The 25,917-nt window shown below is 38.8% G+C and overlaps 2 protein-coding genes across 2 annotated transcripts in view; one reads left to right on the top strand and one right to left on the bottom strand.

The window, feature by feature from the left end:
• The first annotated feature begins 1,166 nt into the window (after window positions 1-1,166).
• On the top strand, window positions 1,167-17,551 carry CHORDC1 (cysteine and histidine rich domain containing 1). Its single transcript, XM_009102745.4, has 11 exons — window positions 1,167-1,388; window positions 4,716-4,765; window positions 6,771-6,827; window positions 7,336-7,496; window positions 8,078-8,178; window positions 9,106-9,164; window positions 10,167-10,237; window positions 10,513-10,618; window positions 11,670-11,789; window positions 12,410-12,472; window positions 13,003-17,551. Exons 1-11 carry the CDS (start codon window positions 1,325-1,327, stop codon window positions 13,144-13,146), a joined length of 996 nt encoding a protein of 331 aa, XP_009100993.1. The 5' UTR covers window positions 1,167-1,324; the 3' UTR covers window positions 13,147-17,551.
• LOC103827253 (N-acetylated-alpha-linked acidic dipeptidase 2-like) overlaps window positions 14,991-25,917 on the bottom strand; it is a 39,489-nt gene continuing 28,562 nt past the window's right edge. The window contains exon 19 of the mRNA XM_009102744.4: window positions 14,991-25,479. Coding sequence (XP_009100992.2) covers window positions 25,290-25,479 — 190 coding nt within the window. The 3' untranslated portion in view covers window positions 14,991-25,289. The remainder of the gene's footprint in view (window positions 25,480-25,917) is intronic.

Here is a 25,917-nt window from a genome sequence, read left to right as displayed (position 1 = left end):
CTGTTAATCTTCTACTTATTTTATAAAGCATTGAACAAAAAAAGAGATAATTAAATGCTTTTATATAGAAGGAGAAGCATTCTTAAGTATCCCCTTTCTTTCCAAACTCTTATTACCACTTGCATTTATACATTGAAATGCTTCTGGTAAATAGAAGAGAATGCTTTTTTTTCCTTCTTTAAACTACAAGAGACCTCAATAGGAACTGCACATCAGAGGGAAGCACTCGGTATTCAATGGTTCAAACAAATGTGTATCTTTACCCGACACACACATAAAAAGGTGCCAGCAGACATCAGGCATTCACTCACAAGTTTGCAGAACAGGGCTACATCAGAAGCAGTCTCCTGATGATCCTTTTGCATCCTGAAATTCCCTTTATGAAGCACTTTTGTTCATTCTGTGCACACGTGCTTCAGGATTTCACTTAGGCTGTACAAACACCTGGGCAGTTCTATTTTAAAAGCTGGGCTGTAGGTGTTTCACCGGGAGGAATCAGTTTGTAATTGCGTGCTGTAATGTCGATGCCTGTAGTTATGTATTTAGAACAGCATGCAGCGACAAGTGAAGGAGTGGCTTCAAATTGGAAATTTTAGACTCAGTATTAGGAAAACATTTATTTTGAGGGTGTTGAGGCAGTGGGACAGTGGACGCCTGATCCCTGGTGTTCCAGGTTGGAAGGGGATTGGAGCACCGTGGTCTAGTGAAGTGTCCTTCCCTTTCGTGGTGGGGTTGGAACTAGATGATCTGGAAGGTCCCTTCAACTGCAAATTATTCTATGATTTTAAATACAATCTCTATAATGCACGCTATAAAGCATATATAAATTGGCCACCTGTCAGGAGCAGCCGGGCAAACTTTCAGGGAACTAAGAGAACATAAATTAATGGTTTTCACAGTAGGCTTCTGATGCTGGCATCTGTGCTTCAGTGCAGATGAGACAGCCTTTTAATACGCACACACAAGCATTTATTTCAAATCAAACTCACATGCAAGGAAAGGGGGGGGGGGGGAAGAAAAAAATAAATAAAGATAAGCGGCAGAAACTCTCCGGAGGCCCGGCATTCCCGCACAGCCGCGGCACCACTCACTACCGGGCCCGGCCGCCGGGCGCTCCCGCGGGCCCGCAGCAGCGCCTGCGCGACCGCCCGCCCGCTCTCACCGGCCCCCGAAGGTTCGTGAAGATTCCGGAAGGCTCCGGCCGGCTCTTTCCGCCGCCGGAGCTGCCCCGCCCCCGGTGCTGCTGCCCGGCTTCCTTCCTTCCTTCCGCCGTGTTCCTGCGGGCTCGGATCTCCCGGGCGGCGGGGCAGGAGGTGCTGCGGCCATGTCGCTGCTCTGCTACAACCGGGGCTGCGGGCAGCGCTTCGACCCCGAGAACAACACGGAGGGTGAGAGCGGCGGACTGGCCGGGGCGCGGTGCCTCCCTGGCTGCCAGCGCGGGGAGTAGGGGCGGCCTCTGGGGCCCTGCAGGGCGGAGTGAGCCCGTCCTGCCCGGGGCCGGGCCCCGCGGTGCTGCGGGGCTGTCACCCGGCCCCGGGGTGCGGCTGCCCCGGGGACACGCGTGTGGGCCGGGGCAGGCCCGGCGCTGCACAGCGCTGTCATCTGTGCCAAAGGCTCTCAAGGCCAATGTAGGCTTCTCTGCTGAGGGCCTCTGTGGGTGTTGCATTCATTGCAGTTACCAGCGGGTTTTTTTTTTTTTTCGTTTGGTTGGTCTGTTTGGGTTTTGTTACATTTTTTTTTTTAGTTCAAGTGTGCGGACTTGCAGCAGGTAATTATATGTATCTGAATTGCACACGTGTGCCTGCTTTTCCAAGTGCCTTAAGCGCTTGCAGTGCTTCTGTGTTTGCTGGGAATGCTGGTGAAGCGTATTTTAACCTCTGTCATTTGGCGTTTCATAAATCTGCAGAGGTGCAGAAGAGTGAGTTGAGTTTTCAGAAGAATCGCCCTCCCCTGGTTTATAAAGTAACTGTGTTGGTTGAATTTCTAGAATGCTCTCTTTGTGTTCATTTAATTTTTAGTGATCCCCGGGGCTAGAAGTAGGCTAACATGTTCTAGCTTGCACATTTTTCGTGGTTTAGAACCGTGGCAATAAAGAGTGTTTATTTTTCTCAGCTACGTGTCTTTGCATAGAGAGGGGCAACCTATTGAGCAGGACTTGCTAATGTTAGTAATAGCAGAAGCAGACATGGTTGTGGAATGCTTACATTTAGTGATCTCTTCCACCACTATTCCCTAAACCCCTTTGCCCCAAAAGGCAAAGCAGATAAGGGTATTTATTGCTTAAAAAAAAAGAAATCCTATTAGGACTTTGTGACCTGTGCTCCTTATGAAAGTAACAGTTCTTTACAGTTTGTGATCAAGCTGTAGTAAACTAGGTCAGGTTGGCATGGCTATATGCTAACTCTGCGGTGCTTGGCTTGGGGAGAACAACTTCATGACATGAAAATTGTTCCAGTAAGTGGCTGGAACAGGTAGTGGAATCACTGTGTGCTAGACTAAGCAGTTCTGAAGGTAAATGTGATTATTCACAGATTGCTACAGAGAAACATCTTTTCATATGGGTGACCCCTACAGATTTCTACTTTGATATTTAGTGAAAGAACTAATAAAGTGTTTTAAGGATGCAGCAGTAAGGTGATAGTGCACGGTAGGATCAGTTTGACTATGAAATTGACATCAGAAAAGCTCCAAACAAACAGAAACGTGAAAAGTTATGGTACTTGTGTCTCCAAAAATTATCTGAGGGTTGGAGAAAATGGCTTTGAAATACATCAGTCTTCCTGGTAAAGGAAAGGTATTAACAGCAGTGGAGAGGTAACTTGTTTTGTTTAGGTTTTGGGGTTGTTTTTCAGTGAAAATGTAAAACAGCAACCAAAAGCTGCAGTAATCTGATTTCATGTGAATCAGAACTAGACTATGCTTTTATCTGTTTGTATCCTAATTTTCTGTTGGACTCGGTGTGAGCACATACAGGCTGGTGTTTTACTGTCCTCTAGCAAGCACAATGGTCAGACGCCTCAGTGGTCAGATCCCGCTGGCTCTGCTGAGGCACTGCAGAGCTCCTTGTCCTGGCATCTTCTCTCCTGGAGCATGCAGGGCCCTCAGGAAGCAGCAGCCAAGTGGGCTGTCATTTGCTCCACTTGGTACCTTCTGCAGACCAGGCTCCAGGGAGTGAGGAAAAAGGATTGCACTTGGCCAGGTGGATGACCAGGCACTTGTCTGTGTCTGCCTTGAGCTGGAGCGTAGCCACCCCTGAGTTAGTTGATTTTGTGATGGTTCTGGTCTCTAAAACGGTAGCTGTTATTAACAGCATCTCTCTAGTGAGTAATTAGAAATATTCATTTAAGTCTTCTGACTCAGAAGTAATCTTTGCTACAAAACAGAGTTTATTTTTACTCTCATGATACTTCTAATGACGTACTTTCATACTTTTGGAAAAGAGCAGCCTCTACTTTTATTTGCTTTAACAGTGAAGTCCTGATCTCTATTCAAAATAACCATCTTTTTTCCTTTTTAATTTTCCTGTGAGGTTTACCAGCATTAGCTTTTCATCCTGAAACTGAAGGAATTGATAGAGGTTTATGGATATATTTGTAAGTCTTGCTGGAGGACTCATGTCCCAAAATATGTGCATTTTGAGTTAAGGTGGGCACTGATGTCCCTTAGACTGTATTAGTGCTTTAAACATAGACACTGAATATAAAATCAAAGGACATTATGCAAAATGAGGTTTCTTTAAAAATCTACATAGTTATAAAAAAGATAAAACTGTCTGGGTTGGGTTTTTTGCCTATTAAATATCTTTAGGCAGATTGCTAATGAAGTTATTTATCACTTTTTTGTTTTGCTTCCTATTATGTGCATTGTTACTGTTTGTGTCACTTTTAATTTAAAGTGTTTCTAATTTTGCTTTAAAGGCTAAAAGATGGTGCTTAGAGTCAAGTCAGTAAAATACTGTCCATGCAGTAAATGTCAGTGAGAAGTTATATAATCAGAACAGTTTTATTACATGTTAAAGGCATACAAGTAAAAGAGAACAGCTGTGTAATGTTGATAAACATTTGTGAATTCAAACACGTTCATTAATGGAGATTGTGTTCCAGTGAAGTGTTTGTACAGAATCTATTAGTAATAAATAGTATTGATACATCAAAATTGCATGTGTGTGGAAGACTAACCTTTGGGTTTAAATCCTTAGGTGGCTTAGGATACTACAGACATACAGGTAATTACAGTTCAAATCATGAACTCATGATTTACATCAAGGGATTTTTTTAACAGAATGCTTCTCAGCAGAAAGCTCTGATCAGGTTCAAATAGATGTATTTGAAGAGATAAATCAGTATTTTCTGTTTGTCAGGTAGCCATAGGTTCACCTTCTTACTTCTGCAAAATTATTGGTGAGGCCAGGCATGATCCATAGAGAGTTTCCTTGCTGCACATGGAACTAGTAGTTTGTCTTAGATACCTGCTTTCTAGTTTGTGTTGTATAATACTTAAGAAGAAAGAAGACCTGATTATTTATGTTTAATATATGCACTCAGATAACTTTTTTGGTGGAATCTGGATTTTTCTGAGTAATGATGTGCACTTGGGGAAGTGGGGCAGCTCATAGCATACTTGAATTGTAAATGTGGCATTTTTGCTGGGTTTGTAATCATATGAATAAAGATTCTTGGTGTGCCTCAATATTAATATTAATCATTGTCTTCTAGGTTCATGCACATACCATCCAGGTGTGCCCGTTTTTCATGATGCTCTCAAAGTAAGTATGCAACTGTCCTTTTAAGTATTATCTATGTGGTTTTTCATCTTTTTAATTCCAGATCTTTCAGTGCTGAGAAACTGATGTTCAGCCTATCATGAACAACCCCATAAAATTAGAAAAGCATAGTTACTAATTCCCGAGAAAGAAATTTAAAACTCCACTCCTATGGTCTAAATGCCATGCAAGTCTAGATGACTTGTTTCCTGTTGATTAACTGACTTTAGGTCTCTCAGCAGTTTAATTAGGTCCTCCAAATAGGACTGTGGAGCCATTGGGAGGTTTCATACTCTTTAAATTAATTAACCTGCTTGGAATTCAGAGCAGCTGCTTGTGGTCTAATGTGGCCAGGGCACTAATGTGTATGTGACATTTGTCTGCTGTAAAATACAGTCACGTTCATTTAATCAGCCAAATGAGGATGTTAGTAAAATTGGGTCTGGTCAGCCATGCCTCTTATGCAGCTGTCCAGGATTCTTGGGCTCCATCTTCAGTGAAGAATTAAATATACCTGTGATGGGTCTCCAGTGATTAGGCCAACTGCACAGCCCATTCTTGGCTTTGTGCTAAACTGTTTTCCCTCTTCAAGGATGCATACAAAGTGCTTACAGGGGATCATTTCAGACATAATTGCTGAAACAGTGCTGGAAATCATTCTAATAATTTGTGTGTAGTCAAAAATCTGGTGTCCAAAAATGGAGCCTGGCACTTTATTAACAGTGATGTAGCCTAAGTGGCTTTTCTTACAACACTAAACTGCTGTTAGCTGAGATTTGAGGGGAGTGAGTGGTTTTTGGGGTTTTTTTGGTACTTAGGAACTTCTTCTACTGGAAGTGCATCTCATCCCAACAATGTGGTGTATTTTGGCCCTGTGAAAGCTTCTGCATTCACGCTGCTGGGCAGTGTGTTTGCTGTGAGCCGTTGCTTATATTGCAGTACCTGACTCTGGAATCAGCCATCATGTGCCACTGGCAAATTGGGGCAAATACTCTTAGATCAAATACTGTACAGTTGCTTAAACAATGGTAAATTTTTTTGTGCAAAATTATAGCTGTACTCAGAGCACAGTACAAAAATCTTCTACATAATTACAAAGAAATTATTTTGAGTTAGCTCAAAAACCTATGTTTACTGCCTCTTTCTCTTACTTTTTCACTGTTTATAAACAAGTACCACTTTCCTCCTTCTCCTTATCCTGCCTCTTGACCTTATTAAAAATTCATCATAATTGCAAATGAGCAGTTTTCTTTGTGCTATGAGTTCTAGATAATCTAGGTAGGCAGGATGAACCTTTTGTCTCCTCAACTGTGGAAATAGTTTATATTTTGAGGGTATTTTAGAACCACCTACCTAAAACCCATTGTGTTACACCACTTAAGCTTTCAAAGCAGTGGTGCATTAGTCAAACTGTTGCCTCTAATAAGGTTCTTTGAGTTCTAAGAAATATTATTCACAGTGGCAAGGCAATTTGCTCTAAAATTGAATTTCTGGTTTATATAATAAAAAGTGCTCTTGATTGATGCAGTTGGATAGCTGTGCAATGCACATATCCAGGTCTGTTGGTGGGAAATAAGAAATTGAAAGATCTGGGTGGTGCTCAAGAAAAGGAAAAAAAAAATCCCTATCATTTTTGGAAGAGGGCCTGTGCATTGACCAGATGGGCCTGGCTCATTGGTGTAGTCTTTGTTCGTTTGACTTACGTGTTACTTAATGAGATGAAGTAACGTTTCTGTTTTCTATTGCACAGAGTTGGCACCTAACTTGTCCTGAAACTATTGCCTCACATTTACTGAACTTTCTGATTAAGGCAGCACCAGCAAACTAGAAGACTTCTCTGACTTTTAAAAATGCAGATGATACTATTGTCCACAGTAGGGAAGAAAACAATTGCTAATTTTGATAAGCCACATCTTTTAAAGAAATATAATAAATATTTTTCTTTTTTTAAGCTGTTGTCAAGTTTGGTAGTCATGCCTATGCTGTTTCTCTTTCAAAATGTTTATAGGGTTGGTCATGTTGTAAGAGGAGAACAACAGACTTTTCTGACTTCTTAAGCATTGTGGTATGTACTCTTGATTATTTACAATTTCTATTCTACAATTTACTATTTACAAATTGACAATACTTGTCAAGTGACAGTGATTAATATTAAATGGTGCATGTGCTTATATGTTTTAAATTAGCCTACTTCTGTTAAAAATGTCTTAAATCTTATATGCTCTATTTTTTTTCGTATAATGCTGAAGTCAAAGCTCATTTTCAAGCTTTGTTAAAATTATCAAAATAGGTTTGGCTAGAGCTACTTGCTAATAAAGAAGGATGGTCCACATTTATTGCCTCTGCTTGACTACAGAAAGTATGCATTTTTCTTTTAACTTATATCCAAAATGAAAATATTTTCCACTTTAGTGGTAGGGTTGCCTTTGCAGCCAGTGTTAAGAGTGGGCTAAAGAAAAAGATGGAGCTGAAGAAATGAGTCAAGAAGACTTGTTGCAGTTTTTGTTAATTTATAGTGCATATGAACTACGTTGCATTTATATATAAATAAAAACATATGCTTTCCACAATAGGGCTGTACAAAGGGTTTCCATAACAGCGAGAAACCTCCTGAGCCTGTTAAACCAGAAGTCAAAACTACCTCTGAACGAAAGGAGCTGGCTGAACTGAAACCCAAATTTCAAGAACACATAATTCAGGCACCAAAACCATTGGAAACAATTAAGAGACCAAGGTACAGTATGTGGAACTTAAGGTTTTCCAAATTTGTCATCAGTTGGCCAAGTTAAAGCTTGCTTGGTTATTCAGTGTTGTACATTTCTACAACACTTCTTCTACATAAAGTCTAGAAATTCTGATATTAACCTTAGAAGACCTTGATTTTGGTAGAAGTGATGTTGTTATCTTGAGCTTCAAAATACGAGAAAAGAATTCTGGTTATGACAAAGAAGTACTTGATCTTTCAACACAAGAAGCAAAAACTGAAGTCTATAACCTCATGGCTTAAAATGCCACTAGAAACTGTGTTAAGCATTTTAAACAGTAATAAAAAAATTTTGGGATGCTTGTATTTAGATTCCTTAGTATCTCTGATTTATTTTTATTTTTGTAGAATATTTAGGTTTTTCAGTTGAAAGCTAAGACTGCCTTCTAAGTTTCTAGTCTGTTTTTTCATAAACAGTTTACAAATGTAGTTTGTTTGTTGAAAGGAGGTTTGAAAGGAAGAGCCTGATAGGAAGATTGGAAGTTACTACTTTGTCTTCTATAAATTTTTTCTCATGAAGTAAGTTGACACTAATACATGGATTTTTTTAGCCCAGATGAGCCAATGACAAATTTGCAGCTGAAAGTGTCAGCTTCCTTGAAACAAGCTCTCGATAAACTGAAACTGTCATCAGAAAACGAAGGGAGAAAAGGTAAGGAGACAGGGAGATTAAGTAGGTATGTGATGCTAAGTGTCACAAAAATAAATGAAATGCTGATCTTGTCATTTCTGAAGTTTCCTGTAATTATGTTCTTTTTCTTAATAATCTGGGAGATACCTTCCAGTCCAGGAAATGATGATTGAAGTTCAGATGTGGGTAACATGGAGACTTGGTTGTCAGGAGCAGTTCATTGTCATTAGCATTATTTGAACTGTGTCTTTTCTAAGATTTTGTTGTTAGAATGGATGTAATGGGAACATCCATTTCTGAATATGTGACTGACAGAGTTACCAAGAAATGAACTTTACTCCCTATTATTGCAGAGACAGTATTATATAAAGCCTTCATAAACTGGTGAAATTCCTTGGAAGACTAGTTGGTTCTCCCTTGTCTGTTTTGCCTCTTTTTTCCCACATTTTATTTGGAATTTGGTTTCAGAACTACACTGCTCCTTAAGTAACTTTATAATTTCAACCTACGCTTGTGGCCATTTTATGCTCTTTTGTTCTTCTGCCAAGCTAATTTAGCTCTTCTTTCTCCATGGTATCCAAATTATTTCCTTGTGTGTATTTATAGACAGCAGTTGAAGCCTTTTACATTCTTAGTTTTACAAAACTGAACAAGATGAATGATTCTTTGCTTCCCCTGTGATTGTAATGATCGCCTTCATCTTTTTTTTATTTACCCCACTTAAGATGTGTAAAGATACAGAGCTTAGAATTTGATGCATAGGTAATACAGCTTTTGGAATGTTTCTCTCTACCTCTGTGGCAGATTTCACAGTCAGACAGGAAATAGAAGCTTGAAGAGCAAGGCTTTTCTAATCTCCTCCTCGGCTCATTTTAGTCCTTAATGAAAGCAAAGTGTTCAGTGGATTATACAATTCATTTGCTATTTTCTACAATAATCTGTTTACAGAGGAAGATAGTGATGAAATCAAGATTGGGACGGCATGTAAAAATGCAGGCTGTTCAAAAGTAAGTGGTTCAGTTGTACTCTAAATGCAGCTGCTCAGCTATTAAGTGAGTAGTTTTGGTTTTTTGTGTGCTACAAGTTCATTTGGAAAGGCAAAGTTCATTGGGTTTAACAAATGCATATTTGATAACATGCATTATTATGAACAAATGTGAGTTGTTTGCAGAAAGTCAAAGATTTTTTTCCTAAACCTGTCATGAACTTCTAATTAGTAAGCTTGTCAAATCCATGGTACTGAGGTGTTTCAGCTTAACATATCAAATATAATGTTGGTGAGAGGTGGCTTACTGATAACACTTGAGTTGCTCTTGATAATGTGTATAGATCAGAAGCATCCACAGATCTTAACAGTTAATGCTTCCTGCAAGAAGAATTAAAAAGTCAGTGTTTTAACACTTCTAGGACCAAAATTAGTCATTATATTACGTAGTCATTTGAAGTGAAAGTTACACTGAAAGGCTTGTTTTGTGCAAAATGGGACAGTAAAATTTAAATGGCTATTTTACCTGGCAGATTTTGCATTATCTACCGAAGCTCTGGTGGGAGGAAAACTTTGGCAGTCTTTGTGTTGAGAAAAGCTGGTCTGATAATCAGTGGCTAAGTTGTATGTTGTTTATTTTACTTTCTCTAGAGAATCCATGTTTTTTATGAATGACAGATTTAATTTATTTTCAAGTTCTTGTTTTCTCTGAATGCTCAGAGTGTTTTAAAGATGAAAATCTCTGTGAGGATCTGCAGTAAGCTTTATGAGCATAGGTGGTGTCACCACTGATGTGTGCCATTGAACTAATACAAAGTACAGCTTCTTAGCAGTCCTAGAGAACCTTCTGTGAAGGAAGGTTGAACGGTTACTTTGAAAAGCTAGAACAAGCCATTAGGTCTAGAATATTGACCCAAAAGCTTTTTTATACATTGGTCATTATTTCTGGTTTTTGGTGTGTGTTATTTTTTTCTTGCTCCAAATCCCGTAACAGTAATACACTCTTAATGCTTTGTCCCACCAGACATACGAAGGACCGCACAGCACAGAAGAAGTATGTATATACCATTCTGGTGTACCTATTTTCCATGAAGGGTTAGTATTCAGCTAACTTCCATTTTTGTACCTGTGTTCTGTGAAGGGTTAGTACTCAGTTAACTTCAGGGTTTTTTAACTAGTCTGTTGTGTGTTCCTGATTTCTTTATAGATGTTGCCTTGATTTATTCTCTATTCCCTCATCTGTCAAAAATGGCAGTGCTTAAAGAGGCTATACAGAAGTAACTGTAATACTGCATAAAGGAAAGATCTTAAATGTTCACAGTGAATAGTGTCCTAAATATTGTTTGTTAATTACTTTGCAAACTTTCAAGGATGAAGTATTGGAGCTGTTGTAAAAGAAAAACTTCTGACTTCAATACATTTTTAGCTCAAGAAGGCTGCACAAGAGGAACACACGTATGGACTAAAAAGGATGCAGTAAGTAGCATTAAGATTGCATTCTATAATTGGCCATTCTGAATTTTGAATACTGAAATGTAGTTTGAACCTTGAAGCTTGATTTATTCCTGTAGCTGAGCTATTACAGATCACTACCTCTGATATAATGTAGAGGATACATAATATGCAGAGCAGGAAAACTGAGAAATGGTGTGTGAAGTAGTCTGTGGTACAGGACTACTCCATTCTTTAAAAATATTATATTTGTTCACACAATGGATGCAGGTGAACAAACAGTTTTTGTTATGAATGTGTTGTCTGTTGCTGAGGCAAAAAGGGTTTGACACTGCAAATATGAGCAATGTTTTAACAGAAGAAAATAAAAGATATATTATTAGAAGTGTAGTTTCATTACCTCATTCCAGAGCAATTACTCCTCAAATCCTTTACTTCCTTTAAACTTATAATTGCTTCTTGCTTTGAATATTTATATTTTTGTTCAAGAATTATTTGCAAGTGCAGAAGGTAGGGATTAAAAAGAAGTTGAACTGATGAGTCTAAAGCAGGAGAGTGTAGAAGAAAGAGTTAAGAATTTATCCACATTTAAAGAAACCATGAATGTATTAATTGTATGTGTATTGAGATAATGGGCTTCTATCCAACTTCCAAGGAAGTTTTTTACCTTAGCTTTTTGTTTTTATTTTGAGGGTTTCTTCAGTTTACTTACTTTTTCTGCGTCAGAGAATAGAGAGTAATACTTTTTTTCCAGGACTCTGAAGCATGGCATTCTTTCTCTTTGTTCATTTCCTTTTTATAACCTGCTGGCTAGCTGTAGTCTTGGAAAGGAAGTTTATCCACCAAGTAACATTTTTTTGTTATAGTTTGTTTGAGACAGAGATACTGAAATTCTTAGTAAAAAGAATTGCAAGTGGAGTCTTGAGCCTCCTGTAAAGATGAAATAGAGTTCTTTACTAGCTATGTTAATTGGCTATTAAAAAAAGTCCTGGGCATTTATGCTGTTAATCTTGTAAAAAAATATTCAAATGTAATTCTAAGTCTTTTTCTTCCTGTACCTTTTTTCCTTATATAGGGTACAAAAGTAGTTCCATGCAGGCATGATTGGCACCAGACTGGAGGAGAAGTGACTGTTTCTGTATATGCTAAAAACTCTATCCCTGATCTGAGCTACGTAGAAGCTAATAGCACAATGGTGAGCCTCTACCTTTAGATCAGCAACTTGAACCTAGGAAAATCTGCTCAGCTTTATTTACAAGGCAGAGATAGCATAAGACTCTTTTTTGAGTAACTGCTTTTTCTTGGCATTTGTGTTTCTTCAAGTATGTATAGCTTTTTTCTCCCTTCTGTTTGGACATCTGCACTTTAATGTGTGGGGGTTTTTTTAAGCTGCAATAAAGTATGCAAAAAAAAATCTTTGATTTGACTTCCATAATTAAAACATAATGAGTTTGTATCACCATATGTATAAATAATTATAGAGTCATCATTTACTTGTATTTGACTTAATGTAATTTGATACCATTCTTCATTGTGTGCTGTTTCACAGCTACTAATATTACACAGGTGTTAAAATGCCTGTCTGATTTCTTTATCTAAAATGATAAGATACCAGTGGTCACTGTTGATTGCCACTGTATCATAATCTATTAAAATAGATACTCATCTCTATTTCAGAGGGACAATTTTATCACTTGGATCCTACAATGACCAAAATCCTAAAATGGTATATTGTGTTTAAACATGCTTGGGATGTCATATGTTTTATTAATATGATAAACTTTTCTCTTTTTTTTGGTTTTTTTTTCTGTTAAGGTAAATATCCATATTGTATTTGAAGGAGAAAAGGAGTTTCATCGTAGTGTGAAGTTATGGGGAGTAAGTATAAAAATATTTTTTCTATTAAAAAGAAACAAACAAAAAATCAAACAAAAAACCCCAGAAGGGAACTGAAGCAAAAGCCATTATCTTCTTCTCTTTCAGAATGGTTTGATTTGCCTCATTACTCTGTTTTTGAAAGAATTTCTTTTGCATGACAATGAGTAAATACATTTAAGTCTGAGTAAAATGACCCAGGAGATCCAGTGTGACATCATAATGGGCACTGCTTTGTACAGAAGGCGGCCTTCCAAGGTCCTTTCTGATCCCAACACCATGGCAGTGGTATTGCAGAAAACCCTTGGTTATATATGTTAGCCAACTTATGTTAGATATGCATAGGCATGTGTTTATGCCATGAACATTCCATAGCTTGGGAACGGGAAACAGTCTTGATTTTTCAAGATACTAGAGGGATCTTCATCTACGTTAACATCTACTGAAATTTAGTGATGAGGTACTCCCTAACTTACATCCCCAGTGTCTATCAGTCTGTTAAATTAAAGCATGAAATACCTTTACTGTTCTAGGTGATCGATGTAAAGAGGAGTTACGTGAACATGACTGCTACAAAGATTGAGCTCACTATGAGGAAAGCAGAGCCCCTGCTATGGGCAAGTCTGGAGTTACCAGTATCCAACACACAACCAAAACAGGAGAGTTCAGATCAATAACGATTCCAAGAGACAAGTTATTTCCCTTGATGAAGTGGTGACTTGCTACTGTAATCAAATATTTAACTTTATATAGATTCCTTTTTTTTTTAATGCTAGTTCATCTGTTCCCTTCTAGAAAGAAATTCGACGCACAGTAAATGGGGGTGTAAACTTGAAAGGGTAACAGTTATTTCTCCTCTTGCTCCCATAAGTATGTTTATGCTAGATGCAATGTTCCCATGGGAATTTAGAGTAAAATAGCTATTGCCCTTCACTTGCAACCTTCCTTACCATGCACTGACTATCCCAGTAGAAGTGCTCTCTGTTCGCAGTGGGTGTCTTTGTTTTTCAGCTATTCTGTTTAGACTGGATGCATTCGGTAGCCAGTGTTAAATTCAACACTGTTATGAAGGATACAGTCATGCAGATACAAAAATCTGAGATTGAATTGATTTAGCATGTAATTCTACATCTAGAGTAAAAGGTTACATAAATAGAAATAGGAAGTTGTACACTTGTAGACTCTAATGTTCTGAAACAAGGACTTTCATGTTCTTTCAATACCTGTTGGCTTTTAGAGGAATTAAATGAACGGTGTTATTCCAAGGATTTCAGTACTTGCTGACTCCTGCTGTCTTTCAAGTATCAAAGCAGATCAGGTTAAAATTTTAAAACAGGTGGCAAGAAGGGATTTTTTGTCTTTTATTCTTTTACATTTGCTATTTGAATAGTTCAATATAAAAGCAAATGGACAGTGAAATGTCTGTATAACTTAGCATTTCAGCTGGGAAGAGTATGCAAACTCTTCAAACAGCAAACTATTGTAAAATTACCAAAGTGCTGTATATATTTGGCAGCCTTTAGAATGTATAGTCTGTCCTATTTTACAACATTGAAAATCTCAAAACTCTTCTCAAAGTAGATGGATATGTGTAGTAGGAGAAGCCAAGACACACACTATAGGTGTCTTGGTAAAACAATTTCCACATAGATGTGTGTGTCTCTTGACTCTGAGAATGGTCGTCTTAAGAACTGCAGTTATATACAGGGCAAATCTTAGGAGAAACAACATGCTTTAAAATCTCTGTCTCATATTGTAATTGTACCTTTGAATCAAAATACTTCAAAAGAATACCGTATCTTTTGAGCAGACTGTAATTAGAAATCAAGGCCTTAGTTTTGTTTTCAGTTCATCGGTAAAGGTGTGTGGCTGAAAACAGGATAGCTGTAAAAATGAGATTTTTTTTTTTTAAATCCAGGCAGCAACACAGAGTAACATTACTTGCTGTTTCTGGTTGGAATAGTTTCTTAATTTTGGCTTGCAGCTGAAATAAAAATGTTTTCCTATTAAAGTAATAAAAAATGCACACCATTATTTATTGTGCCTAATCCCGTATATGTAAAAAACAAGAGGTCTTGTGGACTGTTAAAATGTGTGGATGCTCATCTGCCAGCCTTGGCAGACCTGGAATAGTGTCAGGAGAAACACAGGGTGTAGTAAAGGCATTCTGAAGTGAAGTACAGATTTCTGAGAATCTTGCTGTTTTCCAATAGGTATGATTTGACTCAGATTTCCGTCTCTAACAGTACTTGAAGTCCTACTTCATGCTTAAAGTAGTAGGAAGTACGTTACCAAAGAAACCATCCCTGAACACCAAGAAGGTAACACTGGTGACACAAGTATATATATATATATATATGTACACATATATAAAATTGTTTTGGTGCTTCTCTACCTTAATTTCAAGATCCTTTGTCCTCAATTACTTAGTTTGAGCATGGTTGTATGCTCCCTTGGGCCCTTTCTAAAAAATTTCAGCTCTAAATTCTGCTGTATAGATTCTGTTAACCTCTGATAATGCTTTTTTTTCCTCTCTTTTTTTTTTTTTTTTAATCTGAAAATGTCAGGTACTGCAAAGTGATAGGGTACAAGCTTACAAAATACGTGCCTGCCAGGTGGTCCTCTGAAAATTGAACAGTTGTTCCTTGATGTGTTCTGAACCAACAAGTGGAGTGCTTGTTAGTGTGACACTGAGAGCATCAGTGGGTGAAAAATTCTAGCTAGCTGTAGCTACTAGCATGCCATCTGTGTTTGTGGGTGCAGAACTCTGAACTTGGACAGCAAAATTAGTAGTGCTTAAACGCCAGGATAAAGTTCTTGTTTAACAAGCAAGTTCAAATGTGTCTATCCATATGGCTATATAAATATCCTAAATATGTTAAAGAATATGGAAAACATATTTTCTCTTAATTTGCATCCTCATGTGCATTAGGTTTACATAATGTAAAACCTATTTTAAAGAACTACATGGAAAATGAAATTCCTTGGGAAAACAATTTCTGTTTTTAAATAAGTTACATTCTGCCTTAGTGCACTAAACCCTAAATGTAGAGAAATGTAGATGAATGGGCCATCTCATGTGAATGCTGCAGGCTTTGGGATCCTGTAACTACTTGTTCCACTCTTTCAAACTATGTTCTGCTGGTAGCTTAGACACCTTGGCGATAAGTGGGAGAAAGCTCCTGTAAACACCGTCCCCAGTTTTGCTTTTGCTTTTTTCATTTCTCCTGCTCTTCTCCTGTTGTTCATACTTTCAGAACAAAGCTAAAGATACTTCCGGTGTTCTATAATGACTCCCCCCATCAGTGGCAATGCAATCACTTTTAAAGCTTACCTGTTTACCTGTTTAAAAAAGCAAGCAAACAAATTAAAGAATCCATGAAACCCCACCAGCTTTGGTCAGGCAAGAAGGTGTAGATTGTACAATTACAGCATAGTTTCTGTGGCCTGGGATGCTTTTCAAAATAAAAGTATAAACCTTCAGATGGCTTGACTGCCATAAGCTGTCTGTTTAGCTGCAGCAATTCTTAGCAGTTTTTTAAAACCTATAATCTGTCTGCATTTATCCTGAAGCTGCAAGAGCTGTATCACGCACTGAATTTGTGTGTTTTGAGCGGTTGGTAACAACAGGCTTCAGCACACCAAGTTTTGTTCCTGGTGTTTCATGCAATGACATCTTGACATGCATAGTGATAGCATACTCTTGGATGGAATATTGGCTTGATTGTAACTTTTATTATTAAGTGTGGAGAGAAGGTAGGCCAACTGAAGTGTACTAAACCAATCATGATGGATACTTTCCCAAAATCAGGATTTGTTAAGTAAGAAAAGTGATATTTGATCACAGGCATTCACCTGTCTAATTATATGACACTATGTTCAAACCAGTATAAGCAAGAATACTCAGTGTCAAATTCATCATTTTTTCATCCTCTCAGGACTTGTGCTGTATTTATCAAATTAAGTTGATGCAGTCTAACTATATTTTTATAAACAAGTGTTTAAGAGCTGTAGTGTGTTTCAGTATAGGTTTATGTGTTACACATGTAGATAAGCATGTTACATGAGTCAAAGCTGACTGTCCAGGTGCATATATAACTTCACCTTCACAATCCCTTTATAATACAAAAAATTGCATGGGTATACAAGTTTATGACAGAAATCTTAATCTTTTCCTTCATGTATAAGCTCATTTTCCTATTCAACATATTTCATAGCTAACATTGCATCCCAGGTAAAAAGTGATACTGAATGAGAGGAAATGGCCTCAAGTTGTTCCAGGGGAGGTTTAGATTGGATTTTGGGAAAAACAGGTTTCATGGAAGGGGTTATCAGGCATTAGAACAAGCTGCCCAGGGAAGCAGTGCAGTCACCATGCCTGGAGGTGTTTAAAAAAAACATGGGTATGGCACTTAAGGACATAGGTTAATGGTGAACATGGTGGTGCTGCCTTGGTGGTTGGTGATCTTAGAGGTTTTTCCAGTCTTAACAATTCTATGATCTTGTATCTGTAACAACATTTCTTGGAGGAGTTGGAATTTATGTGAAATGTTAATACACTGCTAAGCACAGGGCTGATCAGCTACTTTGACTCTTGGGCGCTGATACAACTTGACAGAAAAATCTTCCATTGGATGGTATTCTGGATTGTGTACAATATCAAGTCACCATTTCAGTAGTTTAGGAATTAGTTTTACTAGGAATTTTGCCTTGGAAAAAAATATATCTATTCTACATAATGATTTTGGCTTGCATTTTTTAAACATGGCATGAGTATTGATTCAATACTGTATCTGTTAATGATACATCTTTCCCAACTTGCTACTAAATTTTTTTTACTTCTGTTCAGGAAGGAGATCCTTTTTAAAGTAATGAGTTTTGTGTCTGGAACACTGTTTAAGGGTGGTAATAATTTTGCCATTATAAGAGTCTTGAATTACAGCTGAAGAGGAGATGACTTTTCGCATGGCTGTTTGATTCTGCACATTCACAAAACTTACACGCAGAAATTAATCTCGTGTCTTCATGCTCTAGTTTTTTTCTAAATGTATCCAATAAAATTCTTATTACATGCTGGTTGCATTTGGGGTTTGTGTTTGGCTCCTTTTTTTATGGGTGCAAACTTCCCTGTTTGCAGCATGGTTGTTGAAGTAAAATGTAAGTGGACATTTTCCACATGTAAGTCATATAGGAGGGAAACTGCATTGTCAAGGGATTTTCCCACCCATAGTTCCTTTCTTTGCTTGTTGCTTTCTAAAGCTACAGCCCAGTCAGGATATGAGTTTTGCAGAAATCTGAGTGTGGTTACTGAGATGAGGGTCTGTCTCATTAACAGAAATAATTCAGTCCAAGACTTTTGAGCTGCAAACTTAATGGAAGTAGAATAATTCCAGATACAGTGGCTGTTTCTAAAGTTGCTGAAGGTACTGCTGCTTTGATTTTTTTTTTCTGTTTTTTTAGAAAAAGAAGATAACTTTCCAAAACCTCTGGCATTCACTCAGTGTAGAAGAGGGTTCACTTCTTGAAGCATTGTATCTTCTATGTTAATAAATACTTGGGCTTTTCCCAAAGTTTGTGTAGATGTTTTGACCAGAGGGTAACCAAGGTATTGTCACAGACATTACAAACTAATCCACAGTCAAATGAACGTTAAAACAAAAAATTAAAGCATCCTTTAGAATAAAATACTTTTGTTACCTACTAGAAACAAGTATTTGAAGAATTAGTTCCTTGTTAAATTTTAAAGCTGCATTGCAACAAAATTCATTTAAAGCTACCTAGAAACAGATCTTTTACCTTACAATGATCTATGAAATATTTTTAGTTCAGAAACTTTGTTCTCTGTAATGTGATTTAAACCTATACTAAATATTGATACTGCAATATTACTGCAGAATTCCATGCTTGGGAGAAAACTAACCTAATATACTTCTAGCCTAATGTGCTTAACCTAATTTGTTCCTCCTTAATTGGAAATCAAACTTGTGCATAACAAGGCAGTGCTTCTATACCCCAAGGGACTTAATTTAGGGTTTTTTTTTAAGGGAGTGCCTTGTAATCAGGTTATATCATTATGTACATAAACAACCCAAATTTTATATGTTCTGCCCATAGTGAAGGCAGTTAACATTTGGAGTGTCAACTCATGTTCAAAACCTACAATAAAAAGGTTGTTTAAGTTCTTTAACTGCAGCTTTGTGAACTGGAAGCTTTTTGGCTCTTCTGTTACCAGAGTTTTATTTTACTGGATAACTTAAGTGGGATGCTTATGCTTTCCAAGAATATTTAACAGCTGTAAAGAAGAGAAGGCTGTTAAAATGAATAGAGGATAGTGAAATGTAGTTGAAAATAAGCTTTTAAGAAAAAGATTGTTACATGTTTGTTGTTGAAAAATAATTCAGAGAAGACATGCTAAGGATGATGCAAATGAACAACTCCCAACAGCTGAACTTAACAGTGTTTTATACTTTTCTCACATACCTTTCTAAGGGTTCACCTTGCTGTGTGAGCACAGTGGCATTGGTCAGTGCTTGTTTTGCTGTTATTTTTCCTCAACATTTTACTTTCCAAAACAGCCAATTTAAATTTGTTGCATTTATAATTAAACAGTTGTATTGGTGCACATTGCCTGAAGACCTGGGTATGGTTGAGACTTGTACAGTGAAAAGTGACCAGAAATTCGGTGTGGTTTGGTGGTAATACCCAAATACTGAGCGCGTAATTCTTAAGCTAAACCATGTGTCATTTTAATGAGTTTTTGTATTTCACAATTGTATTATATAATGCACATATGTTTTACCTTAAACTGCCCCATAAGGGTACTTCAATAAGCATAACTATTCAGGAGTGTATTGCAACCTGCGGCGTTGTACGTTCTCCCTTTTCCTCCATGCATTGCAGGTGTTCTTCACTGAAGTCTGAAGTATAGGTTTGTGCAGACTGAGCTGTAGCTGTTGGAGAGCTGATAGATTTTGCCAGAGGTTCTCCATATTCTGGTAATTGTGTTTTAGTACAAAACAGGGTGTAATGCCTGAGAGGCAAGTGCCAAGTCCTGCAGTCGTACTCTGAATCCTATACAAATATCTGGTCCTCAGGCAGGTTGTTTTCTATCAGACTGCAGATGACAAGAGTGGTATTTGCAAAACCAAAATCCCATCGGGCTAAATTGGGTGAGTAGGGGTGGTTTGAAAATACAGAAAGAAAAGCTGGGTTAATTTCATCATTTCTCAGGTTTACCAGGACTGGACACTGAGGTGTGCATATGACTGTGGATAAATAGCTGTCCTTAATGCTTTTTCTTTAAAAAACTTGGGACCTCCCCCACGTAGTCCCCAAATGCCGATCTCTGCTGACATTCCCAAATGAACACAGGATTCCTGTGGCTGGTAGCATGGCAGAAGCTTCATTCCAGCTCTGCAGGGTCCCAGAACCTGCCAGGCTTGCTTTGTCTGAACTTCTTTTAATCTGCCTGCAGCTTTGTTCTGGCTTGTTTGACTGTTAAAACTTTTCTCATGTCCAGATGGCTCTTGTCTTACTTGGTTTACCTTGTTTCTCATTCTATAGTTGTTTGTTCTAGACATATTTTTTAATATAACTGCTAGAAGTAAAGCAGGTTTACTATGTAGAGCAACATGCTGCTGACTCTAGTGCCATGTTGCAGAGGGATACACACAGGGCCCTTGAAAACTGAGGCATGGGATGTGGTGTAGAGGACTATTGATATGGGATGATTGGAGAAGGGGCACTGCTGGATAATGGAGATCCCAGGAAGAGAAACAGCTCACAAATATTATAACTGCTTTTCCATTGAAAGGTTTGCACTATAATTTCTTCTCTTTTTTCTTTAATAATAGAGACTAATCATTCTACAATCAAACAGTTAAGATTTTGAGCATAGCAACAATGAACCTGTTTAATTAAAAACTATGTTTCTTTCTGCCTGTAATAAGACTGGCAGGATGCTTGTGTGTGACTCCTCTGCTGTGGCAGTGGGCAACACTCACTGCTGTCAGTACCCACACTCCTGAAAGGGTAGTGCCTGGATAATATGATGTGTGCTGCAGACTGAAGAGAGCTTTAGTTCAGGCGGGTGGTGTCCAGGCATGCAGGCTCTGGTGGAGAGTATGGAAATATGGCTTAGGAGACAGCTGAGAAAACAAAAGCAATGCTTGCATAGGGTGATGGTGGTTGCAGAGATATCTGAAGGGATGAGCGACCTCACATCTAAATCTTTCAGTGCTCAGTGTTCACAGCTGGCCATGTTTCCTCTGCCTGGACTCCTGCTTCTTACAGGTTACATAAGTGTGTGTTGTTACAACAGTCGCTGTGTCCAGCAACTGTGACTTGGGTTTCCTTCTAAGAGTACAGCCAAGTTTGGAAGTAGTGTGGATGGCAGCATGAGGAGCACGTCAGCTGCACTGTCAGCAGGCTAGCAAAGCACATCTGGGGAAGGTGCCATGTAAACTTAGCAAGTCTATTCTTATCCAATACCCTGCTGTGAAATGCTTTTCTATTATTGCCTCTCCCATTCTTTCCCTTAATGAAAGGTTGGAACATGTTTGGAGTTCAATTGAACCAGGTCCAGCCCTTCCTGCATGAGGTACAAAGCGCTCTTACTCCTCCTCCTAGATTCCTTTAGCTCCCCAAGCTAAAGAAGATGTTTAAGGGTGCAGCATCCATCAGGAGAAGCACTGTTGATGCTGACAGAAGCATCCTTGACCTTATAGATTGTAACTGGCACAAGTCTCAGTGGTGTAATGGGAACAATCTTTTCCATTAACAAAGACTGCTTGCTAAATTCAGCTCCTGCTGGTTTCTCTAAGGGCACTTTCTATGAGCAGGTACTGTTCTTTGAGGAGCAGAGCACTTTGGTTCTGCTCCGAACAGCAGAAGCCGGATTTCTGTATTTCATTTAATTAGTGTTATCTTCTCTGACCTGCTCTAGGGAAGTTCATGATGTTCACCATCATTCAGCTTTTTCAATAGCACTCTTAACTGTACTCTGAAATCCTATAGATAAAACTAGGGGAATTTAGAGAGGAAAAAAACAGGTCATGCACGTCCAATTTCTGCCAGCTGCAGAGAGTAGTCCCCAGATGAGTCTGACAGAGTGTCATCTGGAGATCCCAGCACCTAAGGTTACAGATTTCTTTCCAAAGGCAAACCGTAAGAAAATCTGAATCACAGGATCAAACAAAGGTTTGGGTTGAAAGGGACCTTTAAAGGCTATCCAGTCCAATCCCATTGCCATCTTCAGCTAGATCAGGTTATTCAGAACTGTGAGTCTGAATGTTACCAGGGATGTGGTGTCTGCCATCAATCTGGGCAACTTGTTCTAGTGTTTCCTCACCTGCATTGTGAAAATCCTACTTGTATCTAATCTAAATTGGACCTTCTCCAGTTTAAAACTATTACCTCTTGTACTAATGAAACCGGTCCTGCTAAAAAGTTTGTCTCCAAGCTGAAATAAGTTCCGGGCACTGTCCCTTTGGAACTGATTTTCTAAACAGGGAATTGACAACCCAAATATCCAAGTGATACTTGATTCATCCAAGTTTCATTTTGCCAGATTGTTTTGCAGCTCCAGTCTACTAGGCTAAAGGGTCAGTTTCTCCCATTTGTAGGATTCACTGATAGTTTCAGCCAGGCTGAAGGATCTGGGCTACTGGAATTGGGGAAGGACAATGTTACCCACTTCTAAAGAGACTATCAAAAATTCCCTTCTCACACTTTAAAATTATGGGAAGGCAGAGCTACACTTTGCCTGGGGGACAGCAACACAGTCTTGTTTGCTTATCTATCTGTTTGCTTATCTAAGTAGAACTTAAGATTCTACTCACTGAGGAAGGAAAGGCAATTTGAGATCTGAGTAACTGATCCTTTCAATACCAAGAATAAGGAATTTTGTGAAATTTGATTAGTATAAGCCATTTATAAGTGGTTTGGTTTCCTTATTTATGAGGGTTTGGATATCACTCTCCCTCAGTAGAACTTTATAGACAAGAATGGAAATAGATCTAATATATTTTGTGTACTTCTCAGGATGTAGCTGGTCATGATGAATCTCACATTCACACAGTTATCAATTAAGTTGACAAGAGGAACAAAGCAATCAATGCCAGCTGTGCATTCAGCCTGCTGTGAGCTGTAATTTATTCTCACAGCTTCAAGCTGCACAGGGAAGCAAGGAGAGATTGTGTGTTCTTCTGCAGCAGTAAGGTAATAGTACAGAACCTCAAAGGCTAGCTGCCACTGAAAGAGTTATGTTTACTGGTGAAACATTTGTTCACTGGTTTATACATTTCTGTAAATGAAGGAAGAATAAAGTTTCATCAAATATTTCCTTACAATGTGGAAACTCCGTGTTTGCCATGCACTCTGATGATCCTACAGCAGCAACCACTGGCAGATCCAAAGTTGGCTGCTGCTCATAAGGAAGAGGCACTAAAGGCTTTTTTCCACCATTTAGATATCCTAGCCCTCCCTTGGAGGCACATTCAGTACTGCCCATTTCAGTTAATGTATAGTTATGATGGTGCAGGAAGGGAACTCAGTTGGGAGAAAGGGGAAAAAACCAGTGCAGTTATGTACCAGTCACATCATTGCAAGATATTCTTAAGCAGTAAGTTCAGCTACAGATGTGGAGATGAAAACTGAGTGTCCCCAGTTAGGTGAAAGTAAAGAGAACAACAAAAATGTATTCGTTGTTCATAGGATCATAGAATGATTTAGGTTGGAAGGGACCCTAAAGATCCTCTAGTTCCATCACCTCTGCCATGGGCAGGGATGCCTTCCACTAGACCAGGTTGCTTGGAGCTTCATCCAGCCTGGCCTTGACCACCTCCAGGGATGGGGCGTCCACACCTTCTTTGGGCAGCCTGTGCCAGTACCTCACCACCCTCACAGTAAAGAATTTCTTCTACTCTAAACCCACCCTGTTCCAGTTTGAAGCCATTCTCCCTTGTCCTATCACTGCACACCCCTGGAAACAGTCCCTCTTCAGCCACTGGAAGGCTGTAAATAAGGTCTTTCCAGAGCCTTCCCTTTCCTAGGCTGAACAACCCTAGCCATCTCAGTCTTGTGCTCCTGACAGAGATACTCCAGCCCTTTGATCATCTTCATAGCCTCCTCTGGACTTGCTCCAGCAGGCCCACATGACTATTATGTTGGGGCCTCAGGGCTGGAAGCACCATTCCAGGTGGAGCCTTGCCAGAACAAAGGGTGAGAATCTCCTGTGCCCCTGCAGCAACTGCTCCTGTCTCTTATGTGTGTGCTGGCAAGGTCAGTTTTTCATTCCATTTCCCAACAGAAGAGGTAAAGCATGGACTGTGGAAGTGTAATTTCCTCCTCACATGCCTAAGGCTTGATCTGTGAAGAGCAATTGAACAGTAAATTATTAGAACAACATCCACAAGCACACAATCCATCTTTCATGGAGGTGTATTGGAGGTGATGCCAGTGAAAGCCTCTCTTCTTGGTGGCATATATCCCCCAAATCAACTTCCCACAAGTTATTTCTGGTTCCCTTGTTTGAATTCAAGGCATCTGAGATGAGAACAGCAACTGTCCTGCTTTTGTAATTCTCTCCTTTTTAGGGCCACATCTGTTCTATTCCATAAAACAAAGATTTTATTCCCACAACATGATGCAATTTATGGTAGTGAGAAAAACTAGTATATTTTACATAAGAGATGAAATTGGTTAATGTCAGTTTCCTCAAGCTGGAGTATGATTCAGTAAAATTCTAGCAATTTTTTAGTTTTAAAGCATATAGATGAGAATTACACCTGAAGGGCAAATTAAGGGCAAAAAAGGGAAAATGAAAATTTTTAATTATTTTTTCTTTTTATACAAACAACAGTTTTGTACAACTGGCCTTCTCAAGCATTTCAGTTCCTCCTTGAATGTAAAATCAGCTCCTGATGGGAAATGTTCTTCAGGTCTTACTTGAAGACAAAATTATCTTAAGCTCCATGCTAATAGTAACAAGTGTCCTCCAGCTCCTTCAGATGGAAAAAATATGAATGAGATTGCCTAGGAAAAAATAGCAACAAAAGTTGCCATGGGTTCAGAACTAGAGAAAGTGCCAAAAAGAGCAGGGAGAGAGATTTGCACTTTTCCAAAGTGCAAATAAAGGAGGGAGATGCATAGACTTTCAGAGGGATGTATGTGCACTCCACTGAGAACATGGTTTTGGATTTCTGCATATAAGCAGCTGTTTTCCCTGATCATCAGGAATAGCCAGTACTGCTTTGGCAATCAGTAGGAGAGTCACTTATTTATTTTTTTCAAGGAAAAGAAAGTAAATCAGTATAAAGATTCACCAGTCCTGCAGAATAGGTTCTGAAATTCAGAGATGCCTTTGGTGTCTTCTTTTATAAAAGTAATTATCAGAAGAAGAAAAATGTACAGGCTGAGTATCACACCATTTCCATCAAAATGTGTGCTGTTGATCACTGCCTTGGACAAAATTTGCAGGTGGCTTGGCAACTAATTGTTTTCATAACTATACATCCAAAACATTGGGTCCTCAAAGCTGGTAGATCTTTCAGAAAATTCTTATCAGAAACTGATTGTTCCTGCTTCTCCCCACCCCCAAATTTGCTTCCATCTAGGGCTGTTCCATAAAGCTACAGTTCTGTCAGTACCAGAGACGCAGCAATTCCTAGCTCAGGAGTTCTCTGACACACAGAGCTCTGCTCACCTACCGTGTTGTTTGGGAGGCTCAGGCAGGGCAGGCTGTTGGGGACTCTGGGACACTGCAGCAGCCTGACAGCTCTGTGTGCCACACTCTGCTGTGGGAGTTTTCAAAGCCTTCATCTTATGCTACTTCCTTCAGTGTGTCTGCTGCTGCCTGCACAGTGAAGGCTGCAATGGAAATCTGCCTCTTCACTTCTTCCCAGGCTTCATGTTGATCAGCTTTATTTTCAATATCAAACATGGCATCATAGATTCCTGGGAAGGATTCTCCTGCATATTTGTTGTGGCTGCTTGGAGCAAAGATGATATGTCTGTGGGAAAAGAAGAAAAAGGCAATGATCCTAAATAAAAGAAACTATTAGTGGGGTGTGTGTTCATTGTATGTGTATTATGTAAAACAGCTATGAATCCCAGGAATATCAGAACTCACTAAGTACACAGGAAATTGGTCTTTAAAAGGAACAATCCCAAGATCAAAATCTATTGGAAAGGGCACAGATTTAGGTCAGATGGCCTTCTGCTTGGGCAAAGATGACACATTTGTCTAATTAGGAACAAAACCATGTTACACCTTTTGAAAATGGGAGCTCAACAAACGTGTCTAAGTAATTTGCCAGTTGAGAACAGGGAATAAAACTAGTTATAGGTGTGTTGTGAGAAATGGAGTAGAAACCTCAAAACCAGCCAAGTAGTTGCATGATGGTCAGCAGATTACTTACCTGGGAAAGGAATTTAAAAGGAAAGGGGGA

The sequence above is a fragment of the Serinus canaria genome, chromosome 1, assembly GCF_022539315.1.
Source record: "Serinus canaria isolate serCan28SL12 chromosome 1, serCan2020, whole genome shotgun sequence".
In the NCBI taxonomy this organism is placed as follows: domain Eukaryota; kingdom Metazoa; phylum Chordata; class Aves; order Passeriformes; family Fringillidae; genus Serinus; species Serinus canaria.
This window is presented reverse-complemented; position numbering and strand designations above follow the sequence as displayed.

Excerpts from the sequence above, each read along its gene's own strand:
- CHORDC1 (XM_009102745.4), top strand. The coding sequence starts at position 1,325 with ATGTCGCTGCTCTGCTACAACCGGGGCTGCGGGCAGCGCTTCGACCCC. Across the intron at positions 10,619-11,669 it reads TATGGACTAAAAAGGATGCA|GGTACAAAAGTAGTTCCATG; the intron begins GTAAGTAGCATT and ends TTCCTTATATAG. Across the intron at positions 11,790-12,409 it reads TAGAAGCTAATAGCACAATG|GTAAATATCCATATTGTATT; the intron begins GTGAGCCTCTAC and ends TTTTCTGTTAAG.